This window comes from Bos javanicus, chromosome 3, assembly GCF_032452875.1.
Source record: "Bos javanicus breed banteng chromosome 3, ARS-OSU_banteng_1.0, whole genome shotgun sequence".
Classification (NCBI taxonomy): domain Eukaryota; kingdom Metazoa; phylum Chordata; class Mammalia; order Artiodactyla; family Bovidae; genus Bos; species Bos javanicus.
Window position 1 is genome coordinate 19158967 of NC_083870.1, and position 16561 is coordinate 19175527.

A 16561-nucleotide genomic window follows, 5' to 3' on the forward strand; every position below is an offset into this window, starting at 1 on the left:
AACAAAGGTTCGTCTAGTCAAAGCTATGGTTTTTCCAGTAGTCATGTAAGGATGTGAAGAGTTGAACTATAAAAGAAAGTTGAGCACTGAAGAATTGATGCTTTTGAACTGTGGCGTTGGAGAAGACTCTTTCCCTTGGACTGCAAGATCAAACCAGGCAGTCGTAAAGGAAATTAGTCCTGAATATTCTTTGGAAGGACTGATGCTGAAGCTGAAACTGCAATACTTTGGCCAACCAATGTGAAGAACTGACTCATTGGAAAAGAGCCTGATGCTGGGAAAGACTGAAGGCAGGAGAAGGGGACGACAGAGGATGAGATGATTGCATGGCCACCGACTCGATGGACATGAGTTTGAGCAAGCTCCAGGAGTTGGTGATGGACAGGGAACCCTGTCATGCTGCAGATCATGGGGTCACAAAGAGTTGGATACAACTAAACAATTGAACTGAGTACAGCTACCAGACAACCATCTGGGTTTTGTTCTCCCAGTTCCCAGAGATGCACTTATCACTGTAATTCTTCGAGTGCTCTATGCTGTCACTTCTCCAGCTCAGTGACCAAAGTATAGGCCACCTTGTGAAGTCCTGCTCCTGAAGGGCCTGTCTTAGATTCCAGGCCAGCCGGGGCCTGTGTGAGATGGGTCCAAAGTATGACTACTGCTGTTGTGTGGGGCCCTGAAGAAGCTTTCTCCAGAAAGCTGTGAGTCTTCAGTCTCCCACACATAGCCCTAAACTGCAACATATCAACTTGCATTTTAGTTTACTCCCTCTTCCCCTGGAGACTCTTCTCAGTAACCATGCCCTGTCCCAGGTTAAATTTACCACCTCACTGAAACAAGCACTGCTACCTACAGAGCCCTACCATGGGCATGCTGCCCGCAAGTGTAACAGCACCCCACACAAGTCCACAAGAGACATGTTATCCCCCTTATAGATGAAGAAACTCAGCACCCAAGGGGACAACAGGAATACTTTATCAGTGCCAACAGCCTGTTTTTTGTCAACAAGCATTTAGTGAAAAGCTACTGTATGCAAAGCACATTTGGTTCTTTCTGGTAAAGCAGAAGCCTCCCATGGATGCTGAAAAATTTCTGGGTTTGTATGTCTATAATGAATGTGCTAGCATGCTCCCAAGTTGTTTCTACAAAGCAAATGTTAGCATCCATAGAACTCAGATTCATGATGACAACTGTGCTCAAAGGTCAAATCTAGTAGCACGTCCCACTTTTTACAGATATGGAAAACCGAGGGCCTACAAGACTGTTAAGCACAGAGATAAGAGTGAGGAAAGAATTCAGGAAGAAGTCTGCTTGGAAGAAACAAGACTTGCCCTTCAGGTTTAATAATGGGGAGATATGATATTGCGCAGCAACTTGGTGCCTGTCGATACCTGATCATCTGTTAGCATGTAGCTCCACATGCTGGGAAATGTTTTCTGGCCACGGTACCCCTCCTTGCCAACGGTTTGCTTGCAGCGGCTTGCCCTTTTCTCTTATCATTTCACTTTTGAAACTGATTATAATTATCCACGAATCCATGGGCACTCTCTAGACTATGGGTTCCTTGAGGAAAGAGTGTGTCTTATTTCCAAAACTTTGCATCCTGATTATATAATATACCCTAGTATTTGTTGAACCCACTCCAGTGTTCTTGCCTGGAGAATCCCAGGAATGGGGGAGCCTGGTAGGCTGCTGTGTGTGGGGTCGCAGAGAGTCGGACACGACTGAAGCGATTTAGCAGCAGCAGCGGCAGTATTTGTTGAATAGTAAGTGAACAAATAAATGAATAAAAACCTTGCAACCTTTCATTCTGACACTTTTAAGGAGATGTCAAAGGAGCTCATGAAGCAGCTCTGCTGGAGATAAGGCCCTGGATTTCGCAACTTCTGAAAAACTTTCTATTGTAGGGATCTGGGAATGTGTGAACACGCTCCCAACTCCTAGCCCAGTTCCCCTTCCTCTTGCTCACTACTTGGGCCTGGAGCGGGCATTCTCCGAGCGGTGTCTTGCCCAGGAGAGGGCAGCAGAGGCCCATCCAGTGAGATGAGAGCCCAAGCTTTCTGGCCCAGCCCTGCCTTCCCACCAGGTGAGGAGAGCAAGCCCATGAGAGCTTCTGCTCCAATTATGAGGATGAGAAAACCGACACGGAGTTCGCTCTGGGTCACATGATGGCAAAGTCAGGCCTGCCCATTAGTCCCCATTACTTCTGGATGTCAGGGCCCATCTGACGTTTCCAAGATGCTCCAAACATTTTTTAGCCTAAAACAGACCTGCAGCAATGGAAGACGTCAGATCCCTGGATGCTCAGCATCTCCCATTACAAAAGCCCATCCTTGACACTGCCTCTCCACCTACTGCGCTTCCTCCATTCTCCTCCCGGCCATGTTCCTAGAAGGTCGTGTCCATAGGGAGCATACATCCACTTCCACATCCTCAGCTCACAATCGCTACTACGTCCACGGCAGTCAAACTCCTGTCAACCCCACTGAAGCTAACCATCGGTATTACCCATGGTTATTACCCAGTTACACATCGGTGGAAACCTTTTGGTCTTAACTCCTGGGGAGTTCCCTGGTGGTCTAACGGTTAGGATTCAGTACTTTCTCTGCCATGGCCCGGGTTCAATCCCTAGCGAGGCAACTGTGATCCCACAAGCCACGAAGCACAGCCAAAAAGAAATCCATCTCACCATTTCCTTTGCCCCTTATACAGCCCTTCTGCATAAGTAAATGATCCTCTCACCCCTCTCCTTGTCCACACAAGAAACCTGGAAGTTAGTCTAGAATCTACCACACACCCCCCCTTATAACTCCACCCCATTCAAATCACAAGCCCAGGCAATTCCTCCCCCTAAAGACAACTAGGATTCATTTCTCTTCATGCCACTGCCTCAATCAAGCCTTCATGGGACATAGTCAGGCTTCTAACCACCATCCACCCATCCAAGCAAGTGCTGCAGGTGCTGGCCCTGGAGTGACCAGCACGACAGACAAGGCCTGCTCCCCCGGGCTCACGTTCCTGGGCCACAAACAGCAGCAAGAAAACGAGCCGAAAAAATAGTATCAGACAGTGGTAGGTCCTGAAAAGAAAACAAACAGCGATGTGATACTTTCTTAATTAAAGACTCTTAAATGTCTGGGGGAGCTACTTCAGTTGGATGCCCAGGAAAAGACTCTCTGAGGAAGTGACAAGAAGCTACTAAGGGCAGTGTTCACTAGCTAAACCCTGTTTCCCAGCCACCCTTCAAGAGGGAGCCACGTACACAGTTCTGGCTAAGATGGTAATGAAAGGTGGGGGGCGGGGGCGGTGAAGGGGGTCCTGAGGAAGCTTCTGCTTTTCTGAAAAGACAGGCAAGTACCACCGGCAAGTCCCTTTCAGGTCCTCCTGCTTTTCCTGTGACCGTGGGGTGAGCCGCAGTGGGGCGGCCCCTGGACCAGCTCTGGCAGCTGCCCTCCGTGAGCAAAGCGTGGCCTGCCTGTTTAGCAGACTCTTCCCTCCAGCACAAAGCATCCCAGCTTGCATCACTAGCTCTATCAGGTTCTGGGGAAGGGAAATCCAGGCAGAGGTCAAAGGCCTTACAGTGGGAACAACCTTGGCGTGTTCAAGGAGGAGAAGAACGATGGTGTGGCGGGAGCCCAGTGCGGCGGGAGGAAGGGAGCAGAGCGGGAGACTGTTAGAAGGTGGAGGGACTTGTGAAGCTTTGTAGTCCTGGGAAACGCAGCTGGATTTTAAGTGCATGGAAGACCACCAAAGGGTTTTAGGCAGGAAAGTAACACTTATTTAAGTTTCTTAAAAGATCATTCTAGCTGCGATGTGTGGAAAATGAGTCAGGGAGGAAGGGGCCAGAAGACACTGCTTGGGGACTGAGCCAAAGCTGCTCCCCTGCCCTCCTCTTTTGCCCTCTTCTGCTTTGGAAGCAAGGAAGAAAGGGGTGATGAGAATCAGCAGGCCACCAGCACCCTGCTGAGCAGAACAGAAGCACCGAGATACCCTGACTGCCCCAGGCCTCTTCCCTCACATCTGCCTGGCAAACCCCTTCTTACCCATCACAGGCCAGCTTCCCTGAGGCTTCCCTCACTCCACAGGCAGACCGGGTGTTCTTTCTTCTGCCGCCTTGGGCATGACGCCCCTGCTACCATCATAGGTATACAACAAGATTGGTCACTCAACTATACAAGCATTCATGCTCTCCACAAACACACACTAAGCACTTGCTGTATTCAGACACAGTGATAGGAAGTCAGAAACTCGACAGTGAACAAGATCGCCTTTTAGGTGTGGTCCCTCTGCCCTGGTGGAGTTTTTGATCTAAAAGGTGAGGTAGGTAGACAGCTGAGGTTTAGGGAGTAAAGCGGCCAGTCTCCCAGACCCTGAGCTGTTTACAGGGAGGGCGATCGCCGCCTTACCCCCAGGACCTGGCACAGGTCTCACACTACAACCTGTGTTAAGTGCATTCTTCACTCTGCCGCTGCTGCTGTGTCGCTTCAGTCGTGTCCGACTCTGTGGGACCCCATAGACGGCAGCCCACCAGGCCTCCCATCCCTGGGATTCTCCAGGCAAGAACACTGGAGTGGGTTGCCATTTCCTTCTCCAATGCATGAAAGTGGAAAGTGGAAAGTGAAAGTGAAGCCGCTCAGTCGTGTCCGACTCTAGTGACCCCATGGACTGCAGCCTACCAGGCTCCTCCGTCCAGGGGATTTTCTAGGCAAAAGTACTGGAGTGGGGTGCCATTGCCTTCTCCAATTCTTCACTCAGAAAGGCTTTCAAATGTATTTTCAGTGGAATGCATTTCTTCTTCTTACCAGGAAACTCCCCAAGCATGGGCCGTTGTACTGTCGCAGTATTAAATCATGCATTCGAGTGCCCTGAACAACACTCTGCTCTCTCTTCACATTGCTGCAGGTCTCTTCTCCCACAGAAGGCTCCAAGAATGTCTGATGTAACACTTCACATCAGGGGTCCTTCGTGGATGTGTGTTTGGCTGATGGCTTCGTTTGGATTTTCTAAACAGGGACAGCTCATTATCAGATCCGTGGCTGCTGAACTGCGATTCTGAAAGCACTTAAAATAACTCCTCAGGTTCCTATCACATAGCTTATTATCTGCAGTTTTAATAGTTCTGTGTTAGTCAGTCAGTCGTGTCCAACTCTTTGTGACCCCATGGTCTGTATGTAGCCCAGGCTCCTCCACGGAATTCTCCACACAAGAATACTGGAGTGAGTAGCCATTCCCTTCTCCAGAGGATCTTCCCAACCAGGGATCAAATCCAGGTCCGTTGTCGCCTTGCAGGCAGATTCTTTACCGTCTAAGCCACCAGGGAAGACCAACTGTTCTCTAACTGCCCCATTTGGTTGCCTTTTCCACTACTTCAGTAGCTGGGGACAAGACAGCAGAGACAAGGCAAATAAGAATACAGCCCCCTGCTTCAGTCTGTATTATTAGTATTTGGTGTTTCTGTAACCATGGTGAGGCTGACAAGTGACACCCAAGCGAGAGGTCCTTCCCACAGCGGAGCTAGTATGTTGTGGAGCCAGAGACGCAGACACATACGTGCAAAACTTTCCTGCCTCCTAGGCCTAGAAAGGACTCCATAGGGCCAGCGGGCCCACTCTTCTGCCTCTAACACTGAAAACAAAATGGCTGGGCAGCTTGTTCCTAAAAATCCCCAAAACCAAAGTCCACCGCCTCTTGAGTCCCTCACTCTTATGCATGAGCCTGAGTGGGTTTTCTATGTCTAATCTCATTCACTCTTGCTGTTCTTCTAACCCAATTCCTCTGATTATTGCTTCTATGGAAATAAAAGTTAATCATCACCTGTACTCTCGGTACAGTAACCCCGGAGGTAAGATAAAAAACAAAAGCCACCTCGGAAGCGGGGACTCCGCTCATTTGAGTACCACCACGGCCAGCTGTGGTCCTCTCCAGATACTCGCCACTGTTCTTCTGTCTAGTCTTGGCCCTGGGAGGGAGGGTCTGGAGGGGCAGGGAGCACACGCGGGCAGCCAGCCCACTGGCTGAACTGAGAGGCCTCTGCCATGGACACAGAGACAGGCCCTGCTACCTCCCAGGTCAGAGGAGGGGTAGAGCAGCCTCCCATGAAGGATGTCTTCCTCCTCCTGATTGAAATAAAGCAGAGAGCACAGGAAGGTCTGCTTTTAATGAGTATCTTTAAAAGCCTTTGCAACAGCAGGCGCAGCCCAGGGCAGCCTGGAAACCCACACTGAGGGCAACACAGCTCTCTGGCTTTCAGATGACCCTGCAAAAAAAAGAAATGGTGCTGCTAAATCAGGAGTGTGGCTTCTTCCCACCTCACATTTAAAACTCCCAACCTTCCACATCATTTCAGAAGCCTGCCTGGAAAATGTGTGCTGGCCCTCACAGGGTAGCCTGGTTTGACGATGGGGGTGGGGGCATGCCCAATCCAAATGCTGCGAGGGAAGCGGCCTCCACCCCTTCCAGAAGCAGCGGGGAAGCCCTTCCACTCCCACCACCAAGGACACAAGGAAAAGGCCACTACAGGAGCTCGCAGGAAGCCTGTGGCAACAGATCCCACCCCCGCTTCCCTGCCTCTCTCTTTCCTCCAGAACTACTCCAACTTCCACTCTCAACCACGTCACTAGATTAAGAAGACGGATGTCTCTGCCACAGATACGCCAGACAAACCCTGGGCCTCTCTTCACAGCCCCTAATTCCCCAAGGTGGTGTCAGGAAAACTCAACACTTGCAGAAACTTCTCTGCAGACTGTTTGGTTTCTTTCACACCCCAGGCCGAGGAGCCAGTGCTTATTTCACAGGAGTGAAGAAGCCTCTGTCTGTAAGTGAGGTTAACACCCACCAAAGGCTGGATTCTTTCTGGTCTCTCTCAACAGCTGAGCATCGTGATTTTGCTAATTAAGCCGCTTTCTTCTCCTTAATTAGCTGCATGTGAATCTTGTTGGGAAGTCTTGGATCCGTGAAATAGTCTGGGATGAGAATCAAAAAGAAGAAATCATCTAAATCTAAGGGGAAGTAGACGAGGGGAGAGACAGCTCACTCTGCTAAAAAGTTAGGGACAGCTCTGTCTTGGCAGGACTGTTCCTGCAGTCCAGTTTTACGATGTAATATGAGATGTCACAGCAAATTCCAGGGTCACCATCTGCACTGCCCCGACCCCCAGCACTTCTGAGCCTCCAGCTCCAGTGTTCCCGGGAAGGGGGACACGGGATGGCCCCGGTCCCCACCACACCACCCTGCCACTGGCTTATCAGCTTGCTGACGCACAGGAAGCCGTCAGAGGGTTGACGAGTCTCTGGCTTTCTGCTCCAGGCCCATCTTGGGGCCCAAATAAATACCAAGTGTTATTCTTGTCTCCACTCGGCCTGCCGGCTCCTGTCTGAGACATCACGCCCTCTCTGAGAATATCCTCTCCAAGGAGGGCCAGGCTCTCGCAGGATGACGACAAAGGAGGATTTTTATACACCCGGCATAATGTGAATCAGAGGCAGCATCTGCTGTGGCAGCAAAGACGTACTTAGATTCAATCAGGAACCTTGTGAGGCTGTAACGGACTCCCAGGGCTAAAAGGACCTAAGAAATCTGTCGGCCTAGCCCCTTCCCTTTAAATACCATTGACCTCAAGCCCTCTCAGGGCAGCGGAGCCCATTAGAATCACCTGGGGAGCCTTTAAAACAGTGGATGCCAGGCCCCACCCCAGACTAATTAAATAAAACCCTGGGGTGGGCCCGGGCATCGGTATTTTTTAAAAGCTCCCCAGGTGACTTTAATGCACAGCCTGGACTGAGAACCCTGCTTTAAGATTCCCGGGAAAAGAGCTGCCTGTCTGTCCCTTTGGGAATCTCAACATTCTTAACCATCTTTACCACGAGGAAGTTCTGCCTCATTTCTTATCTGTCCTCATTCTGAGGAAATAATATGGAGGAAAGAGCGTTTTGAAGAAAGCTCCCTTGGGAGACATCGGGTGAAGTGGTAGCCCAGGCTCTGCCTTGTCCAAGTCGCAGTTCACAGGAACACTCCTGGTGCGCGTTGATCACTCACCCCAAAGGGATGCTGCCTTACTCACCTGCGGCAAATTCTGGAATGTTTTCTGGTCTTTTCGAAAACATTTCTCTGGAAAACAACAAGGGGTACGGGGTGGAGGTAAAGCAGGTCCTGAGCTGTCTGTCGGCCGATGACCTGAGACACACCTGTCGTAGCGGGCAGAGAGCCAGAGGCCTCCTGCCAACGACCCTTTCCGGTGTGATTCTCCTTCAAGTCAGGATCCGGGGCCAGAAGCAAGGAGCCTAGGGAATGATCAGCTCACGAGACAGCGAGTGCTGTAGCCAAGTGAAGCTTGTCATTCACTCGACAATCATTTCACAAAACCAAGGCCAGGCCAGGGTTGAAGAGCTCGCTGCCTCGTCCCTGAGGGTCTCACGTGTGGGGGACAGGTGTGGCACCCACAACCTTCTGAGGAAGAGCAACCAGAAATTGCCACGGGTGGGGCAAGAGAGCACAGGAAACAAAGCTGAGCAGACAGACGTGAGGCAGCTGTTGGCCCGGCAGGCCCATGGACGCTGTGACGACACCCGCAGGGCCGGCCCACTGGGCAGCTGAGACTGCCTCACATCCCACGGAGTTTTATGGCTCATAAAGCAGGTCCACAGATATTACCTCACTCTCCAACCCCATGAAACAGCAATGACTGTGCCCCATTTTACACAGGAAGAAACCGAGCTTTCAAAAGGTTGACCATTTGCCCAAGTTCATGAAGTGAGTAAATAAAGGAGAGGAGCCCCAGGTAGTGTGGCTCCAAGGCCAGGGTTCTGCAACATAGCCTCGTGGCTACAGCTGCCCTGCCTGCCCAGGAGGCCCCTGCCTTCCAAGTTTCAACAATTTTGCTTCCCTTCTTTTCCTTCAATTCAACTTGACAACTGCTGAGCACAAATTAGGTGTAAGTCACTATATAAGATATGAGGGATTGATTTTAAAAAGATAAATACAGCCCCACCTCAAAAAAAGGACAGTCAAGCACAAGGAAACGGGTAAGTTCCCAAAATGCCAAGTAACCTCCAGGTAGTGCTACAGGAGGGTTCAGAATAGTGTGCTGAGAGATCAGAGAGAGGGCAGCCTCTTCAAACAAGACCCCCCAGGTCATCACACAGCATCTGGCATTTGAGATGTGTACCTTGAGGTACACATGGGACAAAGGCTGAGGGACACGAGCCTTCCAGAACAAGGAAGCAGCAGGAGCAAAGGTCTGGAAAGTCAAGGGAACAGCTCACATTCTATTGAGAGTGAACTCCTCCAGGGTAGGAACCGCGTCATCTCCACTTTTGTTTCCGCACTGCCTAGAAGAGCGCTCAGTGAAACAACCAGAGGGGTCCAGTCTGGCTAGAGTGGGGGCACGTGCAGGAAATAGAGGAAAGTGAAGGAAGGCCTGATATGGAGGGCCTTAAAGGCCAGGGAGAGACATTCCTACTCAGTTCAAGAGATGATGTTGTTAGTCACTCAGTCGTGTCCAACTCTTTATGACCCCGTGGACCACAGCCTGCCAGGCTCCTCTGCCCATGAGGATTCTCCAGGCAAGAATACTGGAGTGGGTTGCCATTTCCTTCTCCAGGGGATTTTCCTGACCCAGGGATTGAACCTGGGTCTCCTATATTGCAGGCAGATTCTTTACCGTCTGAGCCACCAGGGAAGCCCAAAAGAGGTGATGGGAATGGATAAATAAAGTGTGGTAAAGTGCTACCGTGGAATACTGCACAGCAAGGAGAATGGAGGGGCTGCAAGATATTGCTGAGCAAAAGAACCAGGCACAAGAGCACATACTGTGGAATTCCATTTATATAAAGGACACAGAGGACTTCCCTCATATCTCAGTTGGTAAAGAATCCGCCTGCAATGCAGGAGACCCCAGTTCGATTCCTGGGTCAGGAAGATCCCCTGGAGAAGGGACAGACTGCCCACTCAGGCACTCTTTTGCTTCCCTGGTGGCTCAGCTGGTAAGGAATCCACCTGCAACGTGGGAGACCTGGGTTCAATCCCTGGGTTGGAAAGACTCCCTGGAGAAGGGAAAGGCTACCCACTCCAGTATTCTGGCCTGGAGAATCCCTATATAGTCCATGGGGTCGCAAAGAGTCAGACACGACTGAGCGACTTTCATTTCACTTTCAAAGGACACAGAAAGGCAATATGAATCTGAGCAATTAGAAGTCAGGACACACACACACACAAAGAAGTCAGGATGCTGACTAACTTTTTGGAAGAAGTGACTGGAAGGGGCCACAAAGGGTCTGAGGTGCTGGTCAGATTCTAGTTCTTAATCTGGACACTAGCACCATGTGTATTCTCAGCCTGTGAAAGTTCATGCCACTTTTTTGGTATTTTATATTTCAATAGAATTTTTTAAGGTGATATTGTGGATCCACTGCAGATTTTTCCAGCCAAGGAATGATATGATTGGTGCTACGGTTTGGGAAGATTCATCTGCCTGGCTGTTTACAGAAACACCTAGTAAAGCCTTCCTACAATGTCACACTTTGTTTCCTACCTCCAGCCTAAAACCTGAGATCTCTGGGTGCCTAAAAATAGGTTAGATCCCTACTCCTTCCATTTTTCAGCTTCCAAATTCAAGGTATGAAGAGTTCCGTACACTGTATATATAAGTACAGACCAGAAAGCTGTGGCTGAATGGCCATAAATCATCAGGATCTGGAAGAGCCAAGTGGGGAGCCAGTTTCCCAACAAAAACGCTGTGGGGCTTCTCACGGCTTGCAGTGAGTCTACAGCAGAGACCTGAGGCCAGGTGAGGACAGGCACGCCGCCTGGGACTCTGTCCCCGCTTCTCCCTTCCTCTTTTCTCATAGGAAGGACCATCAGAAGCATCCAGGGCCGATGACAGGCTGATTCTGGTTCATTCTGGTACCATCCAAAGGAAATAACAATCACACACACACACACACATACGCCCTGAAAACAAACCCTCAAACTTCAAACACTTCTGCTTTCTTCCCACTTTCATCCCAGAAAGAGAAAGGCCTAAAGGGGGCCAGGAGGATTTCATGAGAGGAGCTTGAGGGACAGCAAAAGGAGAGGCCTCGTGGCCCACCTGGCCCAAGACGGGGATGATAAGGAAGGAGAGGGAAAATTGCCTGGGGCTGTCCTTGCAGACGCCAGGCTACTCCTGGAAACTGTTCCTGGGCAGAGAAGCAGGGCCATTCCTGCCATGTGATTAAAACAGTGCCCTCTTCATTCACTACCCCCACTGCTTTTAATCCTTTTGTCTGTGAACATTGCAAGTGAGATATTTCAGGTTTTACCATCTATTCCCAATCTCCATGCTGGAATCATTCCTAACTTGCATTGTGAGCTCCCCAGGACAGGACAGATGTCTTCCTTTATCTCCCTTTAGAAGAAAAGGTACAGAAAGTGATGGCCCGATCCCCAGGGCTGACACTTCCAGAGGACCCCTAATCGATCTTTTGGCCAAGTCTAACCCCTAGCCCAAATAAAACCAAACTTCTCAGATAGGTTTCCATTTGCCCCTTCCCCTATCTGCCCCCTGAGACTCCACTGCCATTTGGAGAAATGGCTAAAATATGAAGAACAATGAAGCATGAAGAAAGACACCCCTCTAGGCCTACTTTTAAAGACAGGGACTTCCCTGGTGGTCCAATGGTTACCACACTTCTGCAAAAGGGGGCTCAAGTTTGAGTTCGATCCCTAGTCAGGGAACTTAAGATCCTGCATGCACTCCGGTACGAGCGAAAAAATAAAAATCTTTAAAAGACAAAGGAGAGCACAACTTCTGGCTCCCAGCTCCTGTGTGCTTACAGTGAAACGCGGTGGAAAAACCAGGGGTTTGGATCCTGGTTCAGCATCTGGGTAAAGTACATCATGCGTAAAATGGAACTGATAATAAACTATCTTTGTAGAGCTGCTGGGAGAATCAGCACACATGTACCAATTTGCCATACACTGTGTGGGCCCTGAGGACAAAACCATGGCTCTACTAGCTTAGAGCTTTGGTCCAGGGAGAGAGACAAAAGATGGACAATGCAATTACACTACAGTGTGATAACTGCTAATGGAGGAAACCAACGCAGTGCCTGGATATGGAAGCCATTATTATTTAAATCTTGTCTATTTGTCTGTAGCCAAACAGTATTTCTGAGATAGCTCTATTGTTTCCATCCATTGATGCGCCATGATTTTTTTCCCTCCTCAGTTCCTTGCTTTTCATCCCATTAGGAAAATTTTCCATTCAAGCAAATGCCACGCTGAAAAGCAGTGTGGGGGAAGGGAAAAGGTCTCCAAGATATGGTGGAAAATGGTTTTCTTTTCCCCAGGACTTATAGGGGAGTGGCTTCCAACCCTTGGAGTCTTTCTACTGTGTTCTCTGGTACATCTGAAAGGCCAGACAGCTATAATTCTTTTTTTTTTTTTTTAAGTTCTAATGATCTTGTTAAATACCACTGTGGAGAATAGTGTTCTACACCCAGTAGCTGTCTGCTGAGTTTCTCAATGCCAAATTCCTTCTTCCAAGTGTCAGAAGGTATATATTTATCTTCACAGCTAAAATGAATGCATATTAATATTTCTGAGATAACTGAAGGAAGCCTCTAGAAATAACAAGAAAATCCTGGGTGTCACAGGCCCCAGCATTAGAAAACATTCCATCTTAGGATATTTTCTAATCTTCAGACCCTAAAGGAAGCAACAAGCTGTGTTTAAACAAAGAGGACGTGACTCACACTCATCTATCCCCAACGAGATTTGGTAAAAATTTACACTATTTACTCAAGGCCAGTCTGGAAAACCACCTACCTGAAGAAACCACTTATGAGCAACTCCACTTCTTTGTGGGTCCTAAGGTACTTTTCATTAGTAATCCGAGTTTGAATCTGGGGGTCAAGAGCAAAAAGGTCACCCTCCATGAAGAGAAAGATTTCAGGGTTCCAGGCGGAGGTGCAGAGGGCTTGGGGAAACAAGGGGCTCCCTTAACCCGGGTCTCTTCCCAGGATGTTTGAACAGTTAAGCCATCTCTCTTCTTACAGATTATTAACATCTCCAGTGCTGTCTCAGGCTCAGGCTTAGGCGCCTTAACTAAAGTCGGGTGTCTACCGTTGGGAAGTTCTTGTTTGTATCTAAGTTAAAGTATCCGGCAGTCAATTCGGTCCATTTTTCTGGTACATTCCTATTTTAGTTCTTTTTGCACTTTCAAGCGCCTGCGGGGATCTGTTCAAGGACCCAGAAGCCAGGGGTCCGCCGGAGGTGTCCCCATCCCGCAGCCTTCCGCCCCTTTATCTGGGCACAGGCTCCCGAGTCCCTTCTCTCTGGGGCTCGGCCCTCACCCGGGGAGGAGCTGCACTCCGATGGAGGCGGGAGTTGGGACCGCACCCACCTTGAAGCCGCGCAGCTTCTCCAGCTGCTCTGGGCTCAGTGTTTCAGGGTACAGCCCCTTAATCGTGCCCGTCAGGTTCGCCATCTTGTCGCGGTCGTCAAGGCGACGGGCGGCACAGCAGGTGAGGACCCGCCCCCAGCCTGGCCCCGCCCTCAAGCCCGGCCCTCTCCAGCAGGAGGCGGGGCTGAGAGAACCAATAAGGGGGCCATTCTGAAGTCAGGGAGTGAGCTCCGGAGGGATTCTAAAGGACCCCCTTCCGCAGATTTGGAGACTGGATTTCCAGCTTGACTCTGTGTGAAAATGAGTCCTTCTTCTTGACCCCACCCAACCTCAAATAGTTTTTTCTTTAACTTGAGAGCAAAACTGGAAAGACAACTGTGGAAAATTCTTAGAGATGGGAATACCAGACCACCTTACCTGCTTCCTGTGAAACTTGTATGCAGGTCAAGAAGCAACAGTTAGAACTGGACATGGAACAACGGATGGGTTCCAAACTGGGAAAGGAGTACTTCAAGGCTGTATATTGTCACCCTGCTTATATGCAGAGTACATCATGAGAAATGCTGGACTGGATGAAGCACAAGCTGGAATCAAGATATCCAGGAGAAATATCAATAACCTCAGATATGCAGATGACACCACCCTTATGGCAGAAAGCAAAAAAGAACTAAAGACTCTTGATGAAGGTGAAAGAGAAGAGTGAAAAAGCTGGCTTAAAACTCAACATTCAAAAAACTAAGATCATGGCATCCGGTCCCAACACTTCATGGCAAATAGATAGGGAAACAATGGAAACAGTAACAGGCTTTATTTCCTTGAGTTCCAAAATCACTGCAGATGGTGACTGCAGCCATGAAATTAAGATGCTTGCTCCTTGGAAGAAAAGCTATGACAAACCTTAAAAAGCAGAGATGTTACTTTGCTGACAAAGGTCTGTCTACTCAAAGCTATGGTTTTTCCAGTAGTCATGTATGGATGTGAGTTGGACCATAAAGAAGGCTGAGCACCAAAGAATCAATGCTTTTGAACTGTGGTGTTGGAGAAGACTCTTCAGAGTCCCTTGAACTGCAAGGAGATCAAACCAGTCAATCATAAAAGAAATTGGTCCTGAATATTCATTGGAAGGACTGAAGCTGAAGCTGAAGCTCTGATACTCTGGCCACCTAATTGGAAGAACTGACTCATTGGGAAAGACCCTAATGCTGATAAAGATTGAAGAGAGGAAGACAAGCGCATGACAGAGGATGACATGGTTGGATGACATCACCAACTCAATGGACATGAGTTTGAGCAAGCTCTGGGAGACGGTGAAGGACAGGGAAGCCTGGTATGCTGCCGTCTATGGGGTCACAAAGAGTTGGACATGAGTGAGTGAACAAAAAAAGAGCGAAACTGGAAAAGGGATTCCTTAAGGCAAACTCTCCCAGAATTTGGTTCCTGACCCTCTCACTTAAAGCCTTAGTAGTAGTAAAGGAGAATCTAGGCTTCTTCCCTTTCCACTGGCCCAGAAGCCAAACCCCTCCATCTATCCTGTAGACACTGAAGTCTTGGGTTCTTAACAAAACATGAAAGCACCCTATAGCAAGGAATGAACCGAGTTCTACAAAGGAAGGAACATTCTCAGACTAAAAATGCTGGACAGGACCTGGGGACTTCCTGCCAGAAGTTTCCCATCTTGGACTGACTTTCTTGTGTAGATTAACTGCTCCTTATAAATTCTAAATCATGTCTCCCACTCCCAATGATACACAGGAGGGGAAAGGCAGTTGGTCTTCAAGATGTGTTCTTCTACTAGCTAATTAAGAAGAGAAAGTGAGACAAAAAGTCAGAGAGCTGAAAATAGCACCTAGAAAGGGCAGGAGGCTGTCTGACAATACACACAAGTGCTGAGTTTCTACACCCGCAGAGATCATGCCCAGCAGATTGCCTGAGAGGCAGGGAAGAGAGCGCAAAAGGAGGCGGTCTTTTCAGATTTATGAACAACTGCATCACGTGGCACATACACCCAAGGAGCAAGGAAAGAGCTTAACAAACCCAATATCAGGCCATGGCCTGGGAGGGGTCTCTCTGCCATCTGCTTCTCAGAAAAGACTGAGGAGGGAATTCCCTGGTGGACCAGTGGTCAGGACTTGGTGCTTTTACTGCTGGGGCCAGGTTCAATCCCAGGTCAGGGAAGTAAGATATCACAAGCTGCAGTGTGGACAAAAAAAAAAAAAAAGACTGAGGAAAAGAAGTGAAAATGTTGGCAGTTCTCAAGCCAGGAGAAAACCTCCAGAGGTAGATTAAATAGTGGCCTAAAAGCTTCTTCCCAGAAACCCCATCTGGGTTAGTAATCATTTGGGTTGTTTTTTAGGAGCGTGAATTATAGTGAGAGGCTGGCCAGATAAGCTGCCATCTGTCGGAAGTGATTCTTTTCGGCCAAAGCAGAGGTTAATCAGAGGTGATGCTTCTCCCGGCCAAGACCTGTCTCTGCCCACCCCTCCACTCCCCAGAGAAGTTAGTAGTAAAACCTCTAGGTTTGTACCGTCCACTGTGGTCATCACCAGACACCTGTGGCTGAAATTTGCTGCATCGGATGAGCTATAAGTGCAAAGTACCTGGATTTTGAAGACTTTATTTTTTTAATCTTTTGTTTATTTATTCTTGGCTGCACTGCATTTTTATTGCTGTGCGTGGGCTTTCTTTAGTTGCTGAGGGTGGGGGCTACTCTCTATTTGCTTGTTCAGGCTTCTCATTGCAGTGGTTTCTCTTGTTGCAAAGTATGGGCTCTAGACTGCAAGGGCTTCCATAGTTGTGGCTTGAGGACTCAATTGCCCTGCAGCGTGTGGAATCTTCCTGGACCAGGAATTGAACCTGTGTCCCCTGCACTGGCAGGCAGACTGTCAACCACCGGACCACCAGGGAAGTCTGACTTTGTATTTTAAAAATGTACAATATCTCATTATTAATCCTTATGTTGATTACATGTTGAATATTTTGGATATGTCATATAAACTCATTGAATAATATTTTGAATATATCAGTTAAATAAAATATGAAAAGATTTTTCATTTTTACTTTCTTTAATGTGGCTACTAGAAATTTTTAAATTATTTATATATATATATCTATCTATCTTGCATTATAGTAAACAGTGCTGGTCTGGACTGGAAAATCTACATGCACACACACACACACACA

General features: G+C 48.6%; 1 protein-coding gene across 2 annotated transcripts; it reads right to left on the reverse strand.

Annotated features, from left to right (window-relative positions):
* Positions 1–6137: 6137 nt before the first annotated feature.
* Positions 6138–14275, reverse strand: RIIAD1 (regulatory subunit of type II PKA R-subunit domain containing 1). 2 transcript variants are annotated; one of them, XM_061406626.1, is made up of 5 exons: positions 13382–13563; positions 12805–12881; positions 8060–8106; positions 6836–6962; positions 6138–6256 (listed from the first exon to the last, which is right to left on the reverse strand). In XM_061406626.1, the coding sequence occupies exons 1-4, from the start codon at positions 13463–13465 to the stop codon at positions 6892–6894; spliced, it is 279 nt and encodes a 92-aa protein (XP_061262610.1). In that variant the 5' UTR covers positions 13466–13563; the 3' UTR covers positions 6138–6256; positions 6836–6891. The 2 variants fall into 2 exon arrangements, with proteins under 2 accessions (XP_061262610.1, XP_061262599.1); XM_061406615.1 differs by lacking the exon at positions 6138–6256 and adding an exon at positions 7332–7487 and having other exon boundaries at positions 6877–6962; positions 13382–14275.
* Positions 14276–16561: the final 2286 nt, after the last annotated feature.